This window comes from Cucurbita pepo, chromosome LG05 (genome assembly GCF_002806865.2).
Source record: "Cucurbita pepo subsp. pepo cultivar mu-cu-16 chromosome LG05, ASM280686v2, whole genome shotgun sequence".
Classification (NCBI taxonomy): domain Eukaryota; kingdom Viridiplantae; phylum Streptophyta; class Magnoliopsida; order Cucurbitales; family Cucurbitaceae; genus Cucurbita; species Cucurbita pepo.
The window spans coordinates 5,995,469-6,008,630 of NC_036642.1; the positions used below are offsets into that span (position 1 = coordinate 5,995,469).

Sequence of the window (13,162 nt, forward strand, 5' to 3'; positions counted from 1 at the left end):
CGCAATGCGAGAATCAGACCCGAATAATCAATCAAGGAAGCAAGGGTAGCTAAGAACACATAGAACCAAAACAAAGCTAGTTTCAGGAGATGAAACTAATATGTATTATTGGTTCAAAAAGAAAGAGAAACATGATGATCAAGTAGCAGTTAATCCAAATCAATGCATTTACAATCTTATTGTATAAATAAGATTAAATCTGGCAGTTAAGCTAAGCTTGGTGTAAGGTGTTATCTATTCATGATGAACAGCACAAACATTTCTCAGCAACAACTGTGTGCCCGCCGCCATTCTGAAAGAAACCATAATGTTCCAATCAGATAAACTTGGGCAGTAGAAGATGGTATTTAAGATCAAAGGAAAAAAATAGATTAAAAACATATTTCCCCTTTTAATTTCATAAACACCAGCAGTTCTTTTGCTACGCCCTTGCGAAATCACACCGAAAACCACCCTTTATATCCCTCCGATCAGTGCCTCCTTCAAGATAACACCAGCTCGTTTGCTCCGAGATGAGGGCGAAGGCAGACACGAACTTCATGTTCTTCTGGACCAACGCGATGTTTAGGCACCATTATCTCTAGACCAGTACCTGTCTCATCTCCATATGCTTCTAGCTTTGCATCGTCCGGGATCCTGGTTGGTAACGGAATTTCCCTTATGAACTCTCCCGGAGGGCAGTGCTCGGGTGATGGATCGGTGAGCTTGAATGTTCTGTCGTTTCTTTTCACAAAGGGCATGCATCCTGTGCTCACTGATGTTATCTTTACAACCCCATGAGTGAGGTTGTTCCACCAAGTCACTTTAACTCGTTTTAGATCAGCTAAAGGCAAGCTGACGATTATTAAGTATCCTTGCTCGTCCTCGTAGATCGTTTTTGCAGCTGTAACAGGACCATAAACGTTCCTCATTGCCCCACTGAAATCATTTAACCATGGAGGTTCAACTGGATGGATTTCTATATCCTGAACTCTCTCATTATGTTGGCTAATGAGCAAACAACAGTCTTCATCATTCCCATGAAGAAACAAATCCTTCTTCCGCTTGTTGCCTTTTGGTGACAGATCCATCCCTCCGCCATTTACATGGTTCGTTGGTCGGGTTGACAGGTTAAGACTAGCCCCATTTAACAATTTTCTCGGAGGAGGATGCAAGTTGGTCTTCAAGGGAGGAAGGGGTCTTTCCAGCTCAAATTCTGTGCTGGGAAGGTTCCTCCACGAACAAAACTCACTTGCTTCTGGTGGGATAGAGAAGTTAAGATCCCTCCCTGTAAGTTCTATCCATCTTTTCTGCTCCTCCTCGTCAAGACCTTTGAGATTAGGCGACGGAAGTAAATCGATGCCATGCACACATTGAGGATTCGACAAGCCCCTGTAATGCTTTCGCTGCATCTTGTGAGACCGAACAAACCCCCTGTCAACGCTATAAGGGAAAGTGCGTTCACCTTGCCGAGAATGTCCATTCATATAACTCCTGAGCTGCATTTTTCCAAGTGCATTCTCTGGCCTTTCCTTAAAAACCCACATATATATATTCTCCATATCATGTTGAACCATGAACCACTCAAGGTCTAGATCAGACTTGTCAAACCCAGAAACCCCATTACTGTCCCGAACGATTTTGCACTTCGATTTCTCATTCAACACTGGCTTAAAATAATAAGTAAAGAAAAACCAGGCACCCCACACACTGTCTAGTCTCTTTGAGAACTTACGTCCAGTCTTAGGCAGATTAAGAAGAGCATCAGTTTCATTAATTTGGGTTCCCAGACTAACATCCAACATGTCAAAAGGATCTGAATTCCAGGGCTGTGGAGGAGGACTGCGCTCGGCTGAAAGCGGAAGATTGATATCGGGCGGTCGGGAAAGAACAACAGGTCGATTCAACTCTCGCTCAAGTTCTTCATGAGACATAGAACTTGAATCCATTGACAATAGTGTAGATGGGTGATGATTTTCCATAGACAAACTCGTTAACAAATCCTCTCCCATGTCCTTTCAGCGCTCAACCCAGAATCAGTCCTTATTTACTCACAGTTCCAATAGGAAGAAACTACCACCTCCTAACACATCCAGACAAATCCAGCTTCCCAGATAAAATCAAACCCCATACTCAACAACAATCAACAATTTTCACCACCAAATTTCACCTCAACATTCAAAATCATCGTCTACTTCAACAATCAAAATTGAAACTCCCAAACAAAACCCACGAAAACGATTGGGAAAAAAAAAATCCCAAAATAACACAATAATCAAGACGAAAACAAAACCCTAGATGGATATAAACAATAAATTCGCATACAGCAGAGTTCCAAAAACAAAAAGAAAGCGAACCTATCCAAGATTTGTGTACGCCAATAATTCCGAGAAATATAGAACAAAGAAACGAAACAACTTACAATTAGTATTAGAGAAATTAGGGCAATCAAAAGAGATTCGAATTTCGCGATGGATATCCAATTGCGGAGAATTACAGAGCCCTTTTACAAACCGCAAGAACAACGCTCATCTCCCCCTCCAAATCCAAAGCCCTCCGGAGTCCAGAAAGAGAGAAGTGACGAAGAGTTTGAGGAGAACAACAACGATAACGGTGTCCGTTAATCAGACCGCTTAACTTCGACGGAGTTATTATGAAGTAGGTTAAAGAACAACGACGGCGCTTACTAGCGGTGACGGCGCTTATTTTCATTTTTCCCTTTTCTACCCTTTTCCATTTATTAGCCGAGGCTGTGAATGTGATGTAACATATGGGCCATGGGCTCATTTAGTATTGGGCCCTATATTTCATAGTCCATATTATTGGGCTAGTACTCGCGTAATCCAAGGCCCATCACAGTATTCGGTCCATTATGTCCTGGTCCATCTTATATTTACAATATATTTTTATATTTTCCAAAAAGGAAAAATCGAATTATTATAAAATTATAAAATATGCTAATAATAATCAACCTATGAAATTATGCAATCATGGGAAACTTTTTGTNAAAAAAAAAAAAAAAAAAAAAAAAAAGTCAAATACGACACGAGCTTTTGAACTAGATTTAACTTGTTATTACCGACATTAAAATTTGTAAATAACCAGAGATTCAAAATTTAAATTAGTAAAAATATTTTCATTTAACGCGGAATTTAACTATATGGACACTCGTGAGGGAGAGAAGAAAAAAAAAAAAATATATATATATATATATATATATATATATATATATAAATGGTTTTAAAAATATTCCCATTTTTTTAGTTTTAATAAAATCATTAAATTTTTATAAATATTTTTAAAATTATATTTTTGGTATAAAAATCGTTAAAAATGTGGAATAAAAAATGGAGGGTAAAATTGTAATTAATTGAGTCGATTTTTTGTGTCATTTAAAATATTTATGAAACGTCAAATGGATTACATTAATTAAGTACTTATAATTTAGTCTACTTCTAATAATCGTTGTCTCGTGTAAAAATAAAAATAAATAAAGTAACACGCGATTAAATAAATAAATTAAATTAAATTTATACATTACATTAAAAATAAAAAAATAAAAAAAAAACACGTTATATAATAATTTTAAATAAGATAAATTATTTATGGAAGGTGAAAAAGAGGAGGGAGGAGGATTCTCCTGTGTTGCATTCAAAGGCAATCAATGGGGAAAAAAAGAAAATAGTATAAAAGTTGGTTTTACACGCATTTGGGTAACCCACCCATGTGAGCTGCCATCCAAGCAACCCCCACATACTACTCTTTCATTCCACTCTCTTCCAAAATTCCCCTAATTCTCTTAGTTTAATCTCTGTGGGCTTCGTTTCTTCTTCATCTTTTGGATGATTTCTTTCTGAAATTAATATGAATCGGATTTTTGTTCGCATCTGTTGATCGTGCCTGCTCCTTCATTCGTTCCGCTTTTTAAAGGTAACTTCCTTTTCATTACGCCTTATTCTCTCTCAAGAACATTTCTGGAATTGCTTTTGCGTATGTTTCAGGCAATAATCTTACTGATTCTGAAGCGTTGTTTTGTTCTGTACTGTTTTGTTTACTGTTCTTGAGGCTGTTTGGTTATTGTTGCGCTGAATTTGAGGGTTTCGTCGATTTCTTGTCATGTTTTTATGAGGTTTTAGATTGTGGAGTTCTATTTCTGTTTTGGAAAGCTTGGGAGTTTCTTTTCATTACGCGTTATTCTCTCTCAAGAACATTTTTGGAATTGCTATTGCGTATGTTTCGGGCAATAATCTGAATTTACTCCTCTTTTCATTACACGTTCTGAAGTGTTCTTTTGTTCTGTTCACTGTTCTTGAGACTATTTGGTGATTATTATGCTGAATTTGAGGGTTTCGTCGATTTCTTGTCCTGTTTTTATGAGGTTTTAGATTGTGGAGTTCCATTTCTCTTTTGGAAAGCTTGGGAGTTCTTTTCATTACGCGTTATTCTCTCTCAGGAACATTTCTGGAATTGCGATTGCGTATGTTTCAGGCAACAATCTGAATCTACTCCTCCTTCCATTACACTGAAGCGTTCTTTTGTTCTGTTCTGTTCTGTTCTGTTCACTGTTCTTGAGGCTATTTGGTTATTATTGCGCTGAATTTAGGGATTTCGTCGATTTCTTGTCCTGTTCTTATGAGGTTTTAGATTGTGGAGTTCCATTTCCCTTTTGAGAGATTGGATTTGAGGTTTTGATTGTTAATGGCGGCGATATGAGATTCTTCCCAATTTAGGGGATATGATTTCTTTCAGTGGATTAGGAATCGGATTGAGTTTGGTTTTCGGGTGCCTTCTGTTTGCTCTTGTTGCCGAGCTTTACTATCTGTTATGGTGGAAGAAGAGAAGCTTTAACTCAGAGGTTGAAGATGAATTCACCAGTTATGCTAAGGAGTTCTTCCATCTAATTTGCTGGAGAAGGAGTTCCTCTTCTTCTTCTTCAATTCAAGCCAACAATTCCCTAAGAAATCCAGAAATTAGAAACCAAGAACCGGACATTGAAATCGGTTCTAGCAAGGATTTGTTGTTGAAATCATCTGGAGGAGAAGATGGAGTGGAGTTAGAGCTGATGAGGCTGCATAATCTTGCAGGCCCTCCAAGATTTCTCTTCACCATTAAAGAGGAAACCAAAGAAGATTTAGAATCAGAAGATCGAAGCAGAAAGGGATCAAGAACAAGAAGCTTAAGTGATCTTATCTTAGCTCTTGATACTCCATTTCTCACTCCCTTGCCTTCTCCTCCATTCAATCCACCCTCTCCCTTGAGTTCTTTCAAACACCATGGATTCAATATAAACCCACTCTTTGAATCATCAACAGATTTCGATTTAAACAGGCTCATATCTTCACCTCCCCCAAAATTTAGATTCTTAAGGGAAGCAGAAGAGAAACTGTACAGAAGATTGATGGAAGAATCTCAGAAAAAAGCTTGTAAAAATGGTGGGTCGATTCAAAATCCTGAAACTCCAGCCATTTCCAACCCCATAGCTGCAGCTGAAGACGAAGAAGATGATGAGGTTTGTTGTACAAAAGAGAAAGAGCTTCAAAATCATTATGTCTCACAGTATTCTTCAAGTTCTTCACAGATTCTTCCTTTAGCTTCTTCTCCTCCTTCAGGCCGTAGATTTGATCATGTTTTCATTACATAGGTCTTTATGATTGAATTTGATCGTTCCCTTCAAGTTCTTCAAGTTCTTCACAGGTTTGATTGAAATTTAGTGAATTAATTGTTGAAATTTTGGAAATCTGACACTCTCTTTCGGATATCGACAAAACCCAATTATTATTACATTGTCTTGTTCAACACCCAAGATAATGTTGATGAAATTTAGTGAATTAATTGTAATTTTGAAAGGCTTGTCCTTTTTGGTAATTTCACACTCTTGTTCTTTCCTAGATTTAACTTCCCCCCAGTTTTTGTAGTGAGAGAACACTTGCATTCATTGTTAAATTACAATTTAAACCCGTTATTTTCCTGAAATAATAAAATCTATTTCTTTAATTTCTCTCATTATTGTTGGTCACACATGAAATCAGAATCTTCTTTCATTTTCAAACTAAAAATTAAAAATAAAAAAAAATATTGAACTTTCATTTTCATAGAATTAAATTCTAACATAATAAATTTTGAATTTAATTCCAATCCTTGAACTAATGGATAAATCATTTAATAATCATTTAATTTTTAGTTTTTTAAAAAGCAAGCTTATAATTATTAATTTTTGTTTATTTCTTAACTACGTTTTTTAACTATGTTGTTTTAAAACAATTTTGAAAAATAAAATTAATGTGGTTTTCAAATAAATTTGATAATTTTTTTTTTTAGAAAAAGAAATACGATACTTGTAATATAAAAATGATGAGAAAATAATTATAGTTTTTTAGAAATAAAAAGTAAATAATTATCGTATTTAAAATTTTATCGTCAATTTTTATTATTTTAACATATAAACACATCTCATTATCATCACTTTATCAATATCTATGCAAGAAATTCCACTAATCTTTTAATAAATTGTATTGAATTTTAACAATTGTTTTAATTACTAAATATAAAAAAATTAATTGTTTGAAAATAATATAAAACATTAAATGCTGACGTGGTAAATGAAAACTTCACAATTAATGTAAACATCAGTCATTTTGGCGTATATGAAATTCAAAATTGAATGACAAACAGTTAAAAAAAGGACAGAGACCGTTTTAACTGAAAGGGAGAGAAAAAAACAAACATGTATCTTTCTTTACCATAAATAACGTTGCAATTTGAAACTTTTTTAAAAATGTCACAATAAAATAAGAGAAAAATCAATTTCTACTCCTAAACTTAATATATATCAATTTAATTTATACTATTTATTAGGTTCTAAAATAATATTGATTTGTATGTGGGCAAATTGGTAAATATATTTTTAGAAAAATATAAATATAAATATAAAAAAGATTTATGTTAATAAAACCCAAAATTTTAGAAATATAATTGATTTTTTCCCTAACAATAAGATAATGTAGCGTGGTTTTTAAATTAAATAATATTATATTAAATTACAAACAAGACCGTGTTTATTTAGTCCGTATATTTAAAAATAAAAAAAATAAAAAGTTTAATAAGTGACAAATAACTAAGTTTCCTTACAATTTTATGTATGTTTAGAATCATTAAAGTTAGACATAATCAATTTTGTTGGTAAAGCCGTTTAAATCTTAAACAAGTTTTCTTGCCTTCATATTACATTTTACCGTTATTGATTGAGAATCATATCCATGACTGGAAGTAATTTAAATTTAATTTAATGGATAAATAAATAAATAATTAATTAATTAATGTGGAAACAAAAATAATAAAAGAATAGAGTGATTAGACTAAAGAAAAAAAGAATAATAATAAAAAGAATGGGATTATTTACCAACAGAATCCTTTTGATTGCAATTTAAAAAAAAAAATATTTGGACCCAAAAAAAAAAAAAAAATAATAATATATATTTTAAAAAATAAAGTAATTAAAATAGAGAAAGAATGTTATTGTGGAAGCGTTGAAACGAAGGACACTGAGTTAGCTGTCTCTGTGGGTTATTTGATTGAAAAGGCCAATAATAATAATAATAATAATAAATAAATAAATAAATAAATAAATAATAATAGTAATAATATAGAGGGGGAGACCGAGACAGAACATGGTTACATGTTGGAACAAAGAGTGGGGCCCAGTTTAAGGTGGTCCAATGTAAAGGGTCAATTAATTGGTTCATTGGGCTGACCCCATTTCCATTATTATTCCATCCCCACTTATCAAGTTCGAATCCTACCCCCTCCTTTTTTTTTTCTTTTTTTTTTTTCTTTTTTTTAATATAATATTTATCATTATCTTATTCCCATATTCCTGTTTTAAGATCAAGCTAACACATTAACAATTAATAATAATAATAATAATAAATTACATATTTATTTCGTGTTAATTGTTCGTTTAAATTTTAATTTTGTATTTAATTGGTCGTTCAACTTATAAAAATATACAGTTTAAAAAATGTATCATATACTTTCTTATCTATAAAGATTACGACTCTCCACAACGGTATGATATTGTCCACTTTGAACATAAGCTCTCATGGCTTTGCTTTGGGCTTCTCCCTACAAATGAAGTTAGTATTTCTAGCCCGTAGGGTAAATCTTATTTGAATATTTGAAAATAAATCAAACAGATGTTTTACCTGTTTATTTTTTTAATTTAAAAATAAAAAATTGGTTTTTTTTTTTAGGTTAGATCTAAAAAAAATGTTCCAGTTCAATTCACGACCACTCTTATTTTCAGACACAAATATAAATGTTTCGAGACTAAAATTTTTGAGATTCTCGCGAGTTTCATTATTTTTAAAAATTATAGATTTTAAAAAGGAAAAACGTGTGAATCTAATTATGTGATAAATAGGAACACAACATCATGACAATGAAACACAGCCATGATTTACAATTATTAAAGCAACCATCGTACGATGAATCGAAGGTTTCACGAACAAAACTGGGCTCCGCTTGTTGCCTGTCGGTCCACGAAAACGGCCCATGTTTTAGAGAAGTTTTTGGGCCTAAGCCCAATAGAGAATTGGATCAGCCTCCCAAAATGGACTGAGTTGAGATAAATGGGCCATAAGGAAACATCGGGCCCATATTTTTTTCTTCTAATTTTAAATTCATCCTTTTTTACCACAGTTACCATTTGATTTTGGATTTATTAAAATTACTTACAAATATATTTTCTTTAATTATTCATTTATAGTAAAATGACGTATAATTATATTCTAAATCCCATTTAATCGAGGTCACGAGCACTCCTAAAATTTGTAAGTAGCTACCATCACGAACAAGTTAACAGTCTTTGAATATTTTGTTCATTAACTCCATCAAGTGCGGAATTAGTCCAATTAAGGGTATCACCGTAAATTCACAGTGTGTGTATAGGCTTTTGATAACTATTACAGTAAGAAAATTCCATCAATGAAAATCATCACGAATCTCTTAGAAAATTCATGAACTCTGGGTTCCCGTGCTCCTCATGAAATTTGTTCAATTCCAGCCAGCTCGCCCCATGTCTATTTCTGTCAAGGTATGGTCAGTGGTTGCAAAGGTTCGGATAGCCACAACTATCTTAGAAAAACAATTTTGTGGTCAAAACGTCTATGATTTGGGTCTTCTTCTCTGGTTAATGTCGTGATCGAAGCAATTTTTAGTTAATTTTTATATGATTAACTATGACGTTAAATTGTCTCACGATATATGCGATCGATTAAAAAAATAAAACTAAACTCCAATCATACAAATAAAAACGATAACTTTTAAAATCATACGGACCCAACGAGATTTGAGTGTGTTGGTGGGATGGTCAAAGGAAACACGAAAGATGGACCGCACTGAGCCACTACTCCTTTTTTATTTGGTACCTCATCCCCACCCCACCCCCATGCATTACGTGATGAACCAAAACTTATTCTTTCTCTCTCTTACTTTCGCTCGTATAACTATATTATTATCGACCCTTTTATCCAAAGATGAAGCAAGTGAACCCGATAGGCCCCGCCCCACCCCTACCATGAAATTATGTTGACGATGCTAGTAATCGTAATGGTAAGAGTGAGGAAAGTTGTCATTTTCCTTTACGGTCCACACAACAGAGTCGTGTCAGGTGAAAATACACGTAGTAACGTACAAACATAATAAATCTACACATATTCCATCGTATCATTGTGAAAGACTTTTTGTTTATCTTCTTGAGTTCCTGGAAACTCTGTTCACATGCTAGAGTCCAAGCAAAGGGTTTGCCCTGTTTGGTTAACTGGGTTAGCGTTGAGGAAATTTTGGAAAAGTCCTGAACGAATCTTCTGTAATATCCAGCTAGCCCTAGAAAACTCCTCACCTCTGTGACTGTGGTCGGCTGTGGTCACTTCATCACTGCTTCTATCTTAGCTGGGTCCACTGTAATCCCCTTGCTTGACACCACGTGACCCAGAAATGCAACTTCAGACAACCAAAACTCACACTTAGAGAACTTGACATACAACTGCTGGGCTCTTAGTATTGTCAAGACTTTTCTTAAGTGTATTTCATGATCTGCCTCTGACTTAGAGTATACCAGAATGTCGTCGATTAACACTATGACAAAAGTGTCTAAGAATTCCTTAAACACCATGTTCATTAGTTCCATGAAAATTGCTGGTGAGTTGAATTTATTACATATAAATGATTGATGGGTAAGGACCTACTTTGTCTCGTTTTCTTTTCTCGATTCTCCGAATCATGCCATCCCGAGATCTTTTGTAGAGGCAGCTACATGCTCATGCTCCCTACGAAGCTAGGGTTTTTTTTCTTCTCTCTCGTTTCGTTGAAAAAACGCTTTTTTTTTTCTTCTTTCTTAAGAAACAGACAAATAATTGAACAAATTGTATCCAACACATTCAAAATGTTTGGACCATAAAAAGCCATTTTTTTTTCTCTCAACTACCTACCCAAATTGGATATGGTCTATATATATATATATATATATATATATTATAAGTAAATTTATTTATTATTATTAAAATAAAAAATAAAAAAAATTGAAAAAGATGGATAATCTTGGGTGCAATTATTCTTGATGAAATTAATTGAGGTAGGAACCAAAGCATCTGCCATCCACAATTTTAAAGTGACATTTTGTAATGGGTCTAAAAGACAGCTACAAGACAAATAAGCCCCACATTTATTTATTTTTTTATTTTTATTTTTTAATTCTTAAAGTATATATATATAATCCCACATCGAGTGGAGAAGGGAACGAGTATCAGTGAGGACGCTGCGTCTCGAATGAGGTGGATTGTGAGATCTCACATCGGTCGGAGAAAGAAACGAAACATTGTTTATAAGGGTATAAAAACCTTTCCTTAGCCGATGAGTTTTAAGAACTTTAAGGGGAGCCCAAAAGAGAAACCCTGAAAAGGACAAAATATCTGCTAACGGTGGACTTGAACCGTTACGGTATATATATATATATAAACTTTAGTTAAAAAGTAAAAGCTATAACTTTTTTATTTATGTGCTTATCCATTAATTAAAACACGACATCTCTAAATTTTCTCATGTCCTATATAATTAAAAAAAAAGTGACTCTACAATCTACGATCAATAATTAGGGTTTACCTATGAAAGTAGGATAAAATGTTACCGTTTAGGTTTTGCAAGCTGACCCCACTTAGTATCTATCATTATATATCTAAATTAAGTCAAGACCGTCATAGATAAAAACAACTTTTTTTAAGGATCTTTTTACCCATACGTGTCTCGAATTAAGTTGAGACAGCTGAATCTACCATGCTTCAGGTGGGATTGTTACCAACCAGTGACGTAATCTAAGTTCAATTCTACACGAATCATTCGAGAATCACTACTAATTTGTATCTTTACTGCACTTTCACGAAACTTTCTCCCCTCATAAACCCTAATTTTTTTTTCTTCACAATAAAAACAAAAAGATATCAAAAGAAAATTGCGAGAGATTAAAGGGTTTCCCCTCTTCCCCCTCTTGCCTTTGCCTTTAATTTCCTTTTTCCTCTTCCCTTTAGCTCTCAAAGATCCATTCTTTTTCATTGAAAATGGCTCATTCTTCTCTTCCAATCTTCGTCGATCTGCCGAATTGGCCACCGGTAACCTTTCAATTCTTTCGAGTCTTTCGTGTTCTTCTGTTTTTCGGGTTAAATTCGGAGTTTAGTGATCAATTTGCTTAATGGGTTTTGTTTTTTTTTTTTGGATTTCTATTCATGAATCAGTCAAATCAGCCACAAGGAAATGATCAGCATCAACTTCCGGCGTTCATGCTGCCTCCTCAGCCAACGGCGGCTCGTGGCAGCGGAGCCCGACCGGGTTCTATGGCGTACCGAGCAAGGTTGGCGATGGTACCGCAGCCGGAGATGGCACTAAAATGCCCACGTTGTGATTCTACAAACACCAAATTCTGTTATTTCAATAATTACAGCCTTACTCAGCCGAGACACTTTTGTAAAACCTGCCGGCGGTACTGGACCCGTGGCGGCGCTCTTAGAAATGTGCCCGTCGGTGGAGGGTTTCGTAAGAACAACAAGAAGAAGAAGAAATCTAACCGATCTAAGTCTCCAATTGCTACTCAAATTGAAATGGGTAAGTGTCAAATTCATCTCTTTTGATTTAAATTTTTTGAATTTTGAATAAAAAAAAAATGTTTTTGAATTATTTATTTAAGGAAATTCAAGAACAATTGAGAGCCATTTCCCATCACAATCTTTTCAATTACCTTCAATTCCATCTCTCTCTCGCTTTGGAGCAAACAACTCAGCCCTAAACTTCGCCGGAATTCACATCGGAAACACAAATTCCGGCAGGGAATTGGAGCAATGGCAGCGTTCTCAGCAACAACTGCCGTTCATCATCGCCGGACTCGAACCACCGACTCCCGCCACTGCTTACCCACAAAACCTTCAAACCGAAGTCGACAACTTTGGTTGCCACCAACAAGTTCAGAATTCGACACCCTTTTTTAGGATTCCGATGAAAAACAAAGAACAAGAACAAGAACAAGAACAAGGAATTTTATCGAACTTCTTACGACCAGCGGATCAAAACAGCCACTTTTGGGGATGTGATCATCAAAATTCATGGACGGATTTATCAGCTATCAGTTCATCTTCAAGCAGCCATCTTTTGTAAGAATTTATGTTAATGTAACCTTAAAAAAAACAAAAATAAATGTAGAGAGTCAATATCGTGATGTTCTAAATTTGGTTTGCCGTGTTCTTATTTTAAGAAAAACCCCTCCTTTTTCTTTGGGTATCAAATTATTTGTTTAATGTCACATATTTTAATATAATGTTATATCATATGTTATGAAAAAAATAGGTTCATGGGTTTCAAAAATATCTTTATCGTCAAGGTTCAAGGTTTTGATAGAATACGGTAGAGTTTTGTTTCATCAATATCCTTAAAACTTCAAAAATACCCTCAAAGTAACTCTTACAAAGATAGAATTTCAGTTAATTTCCATTTACCGATCTCATCTTTTACGAAACTGATCCCCTTTTGACTGTACAAGAATATGTGGAGCAATTAAATGGCAGAGAGGAGTGAGAAAAAATGTAGTGTGAGAAAGTTGTGGTGAATGCTTTTTTTAGTCTTTAACGGTGGTTCCCATATAACA

General features: G+C 34.4%; 3 protein-coding genes and 1 long non-coding RNA gene across 4 annotated transcripts; 2 read left to right on the forward strand and 2 right to left on the reverse strand.

Annotated features, from left to right (window-relative positions):
- Nucleotides 1-62: 62 nt before the first annotated feature.
- LOC111794532 lies at nucleotides 63-2,654 on the reverse strand. The gene is made up of 2 exons (XR_002815106.1): nucleotides 2,402-2,654; nucleotides 63-292 (listed from the first exon to the last, which is right to left on the reverse strand). It is a non-coding gene; the product is annotated as an uncharacterized LOC111794532 (long non-coding RNA).
- Nucleotides 144-2,408, reverse strand: LOC111794433. The gene has a single exon (XM_023676446.1). The coding sequence runs from the start codon at nucleotides 1,989-1,991 to the stop codon at nucleotides 483-485; it is 1,509 nt and encodes a 502-aa protein (XP_023532214.1). The 5' UTR covers nucleotides 1,992-2,408; the 3' UTR covers nucleotides 144-482.
- A 919-nt stretch (nucleotides 2,655-3,573) lies between the features above and the next one.
- Nucleotides 3,574-5,844, forward strand: LOC111794467. The gene is made up of 2 exons (XM_023676500.1): nucleotides 3,574-3,909; nucleotides 4,433-5,844. The coding sequence occupies exon 2, from the start codon at nucleotides 4,715-4,717 to the stop codon at nucleotides 5,618-5,620; it is 906 nt and encodes a 301-aa protein (XP_023532268.1). The 5' UTR covers nucleotides 3,574-3,909; nucleotides 4,433-4,714; the 3' UTR covers nucleotides 5,621-5,844.
- Nucleotides 5,845-11,416: 5,572 nt separating this feature from the next.
- LOC111794468 (dof zinc finger protein DOF3.6-like) lies at nucleotides 11,417-12,804 on the forward strand. Its single transcript, XM_023676501.1, has 3 exons — nucleotides 11,417-11,639; nucleotides 11,763-12,129; nucleotides 12,212-12,804. Exons 1-3 carry the CDS (start codon nucleotides 11,589-11,591, stop codon nucleotides 12,673-12,675), a joined length of 882 nt encoding a protein of 293 aa, XP_023532269.1. The 5' UTR covers nucleotides 11,417-11,588; the 3' UTR covers nucleotides 12,676-12,804.
- The last annotated feature ends 358 nt before the right edge of the window (nucleotides 12,805-13,162 follow it).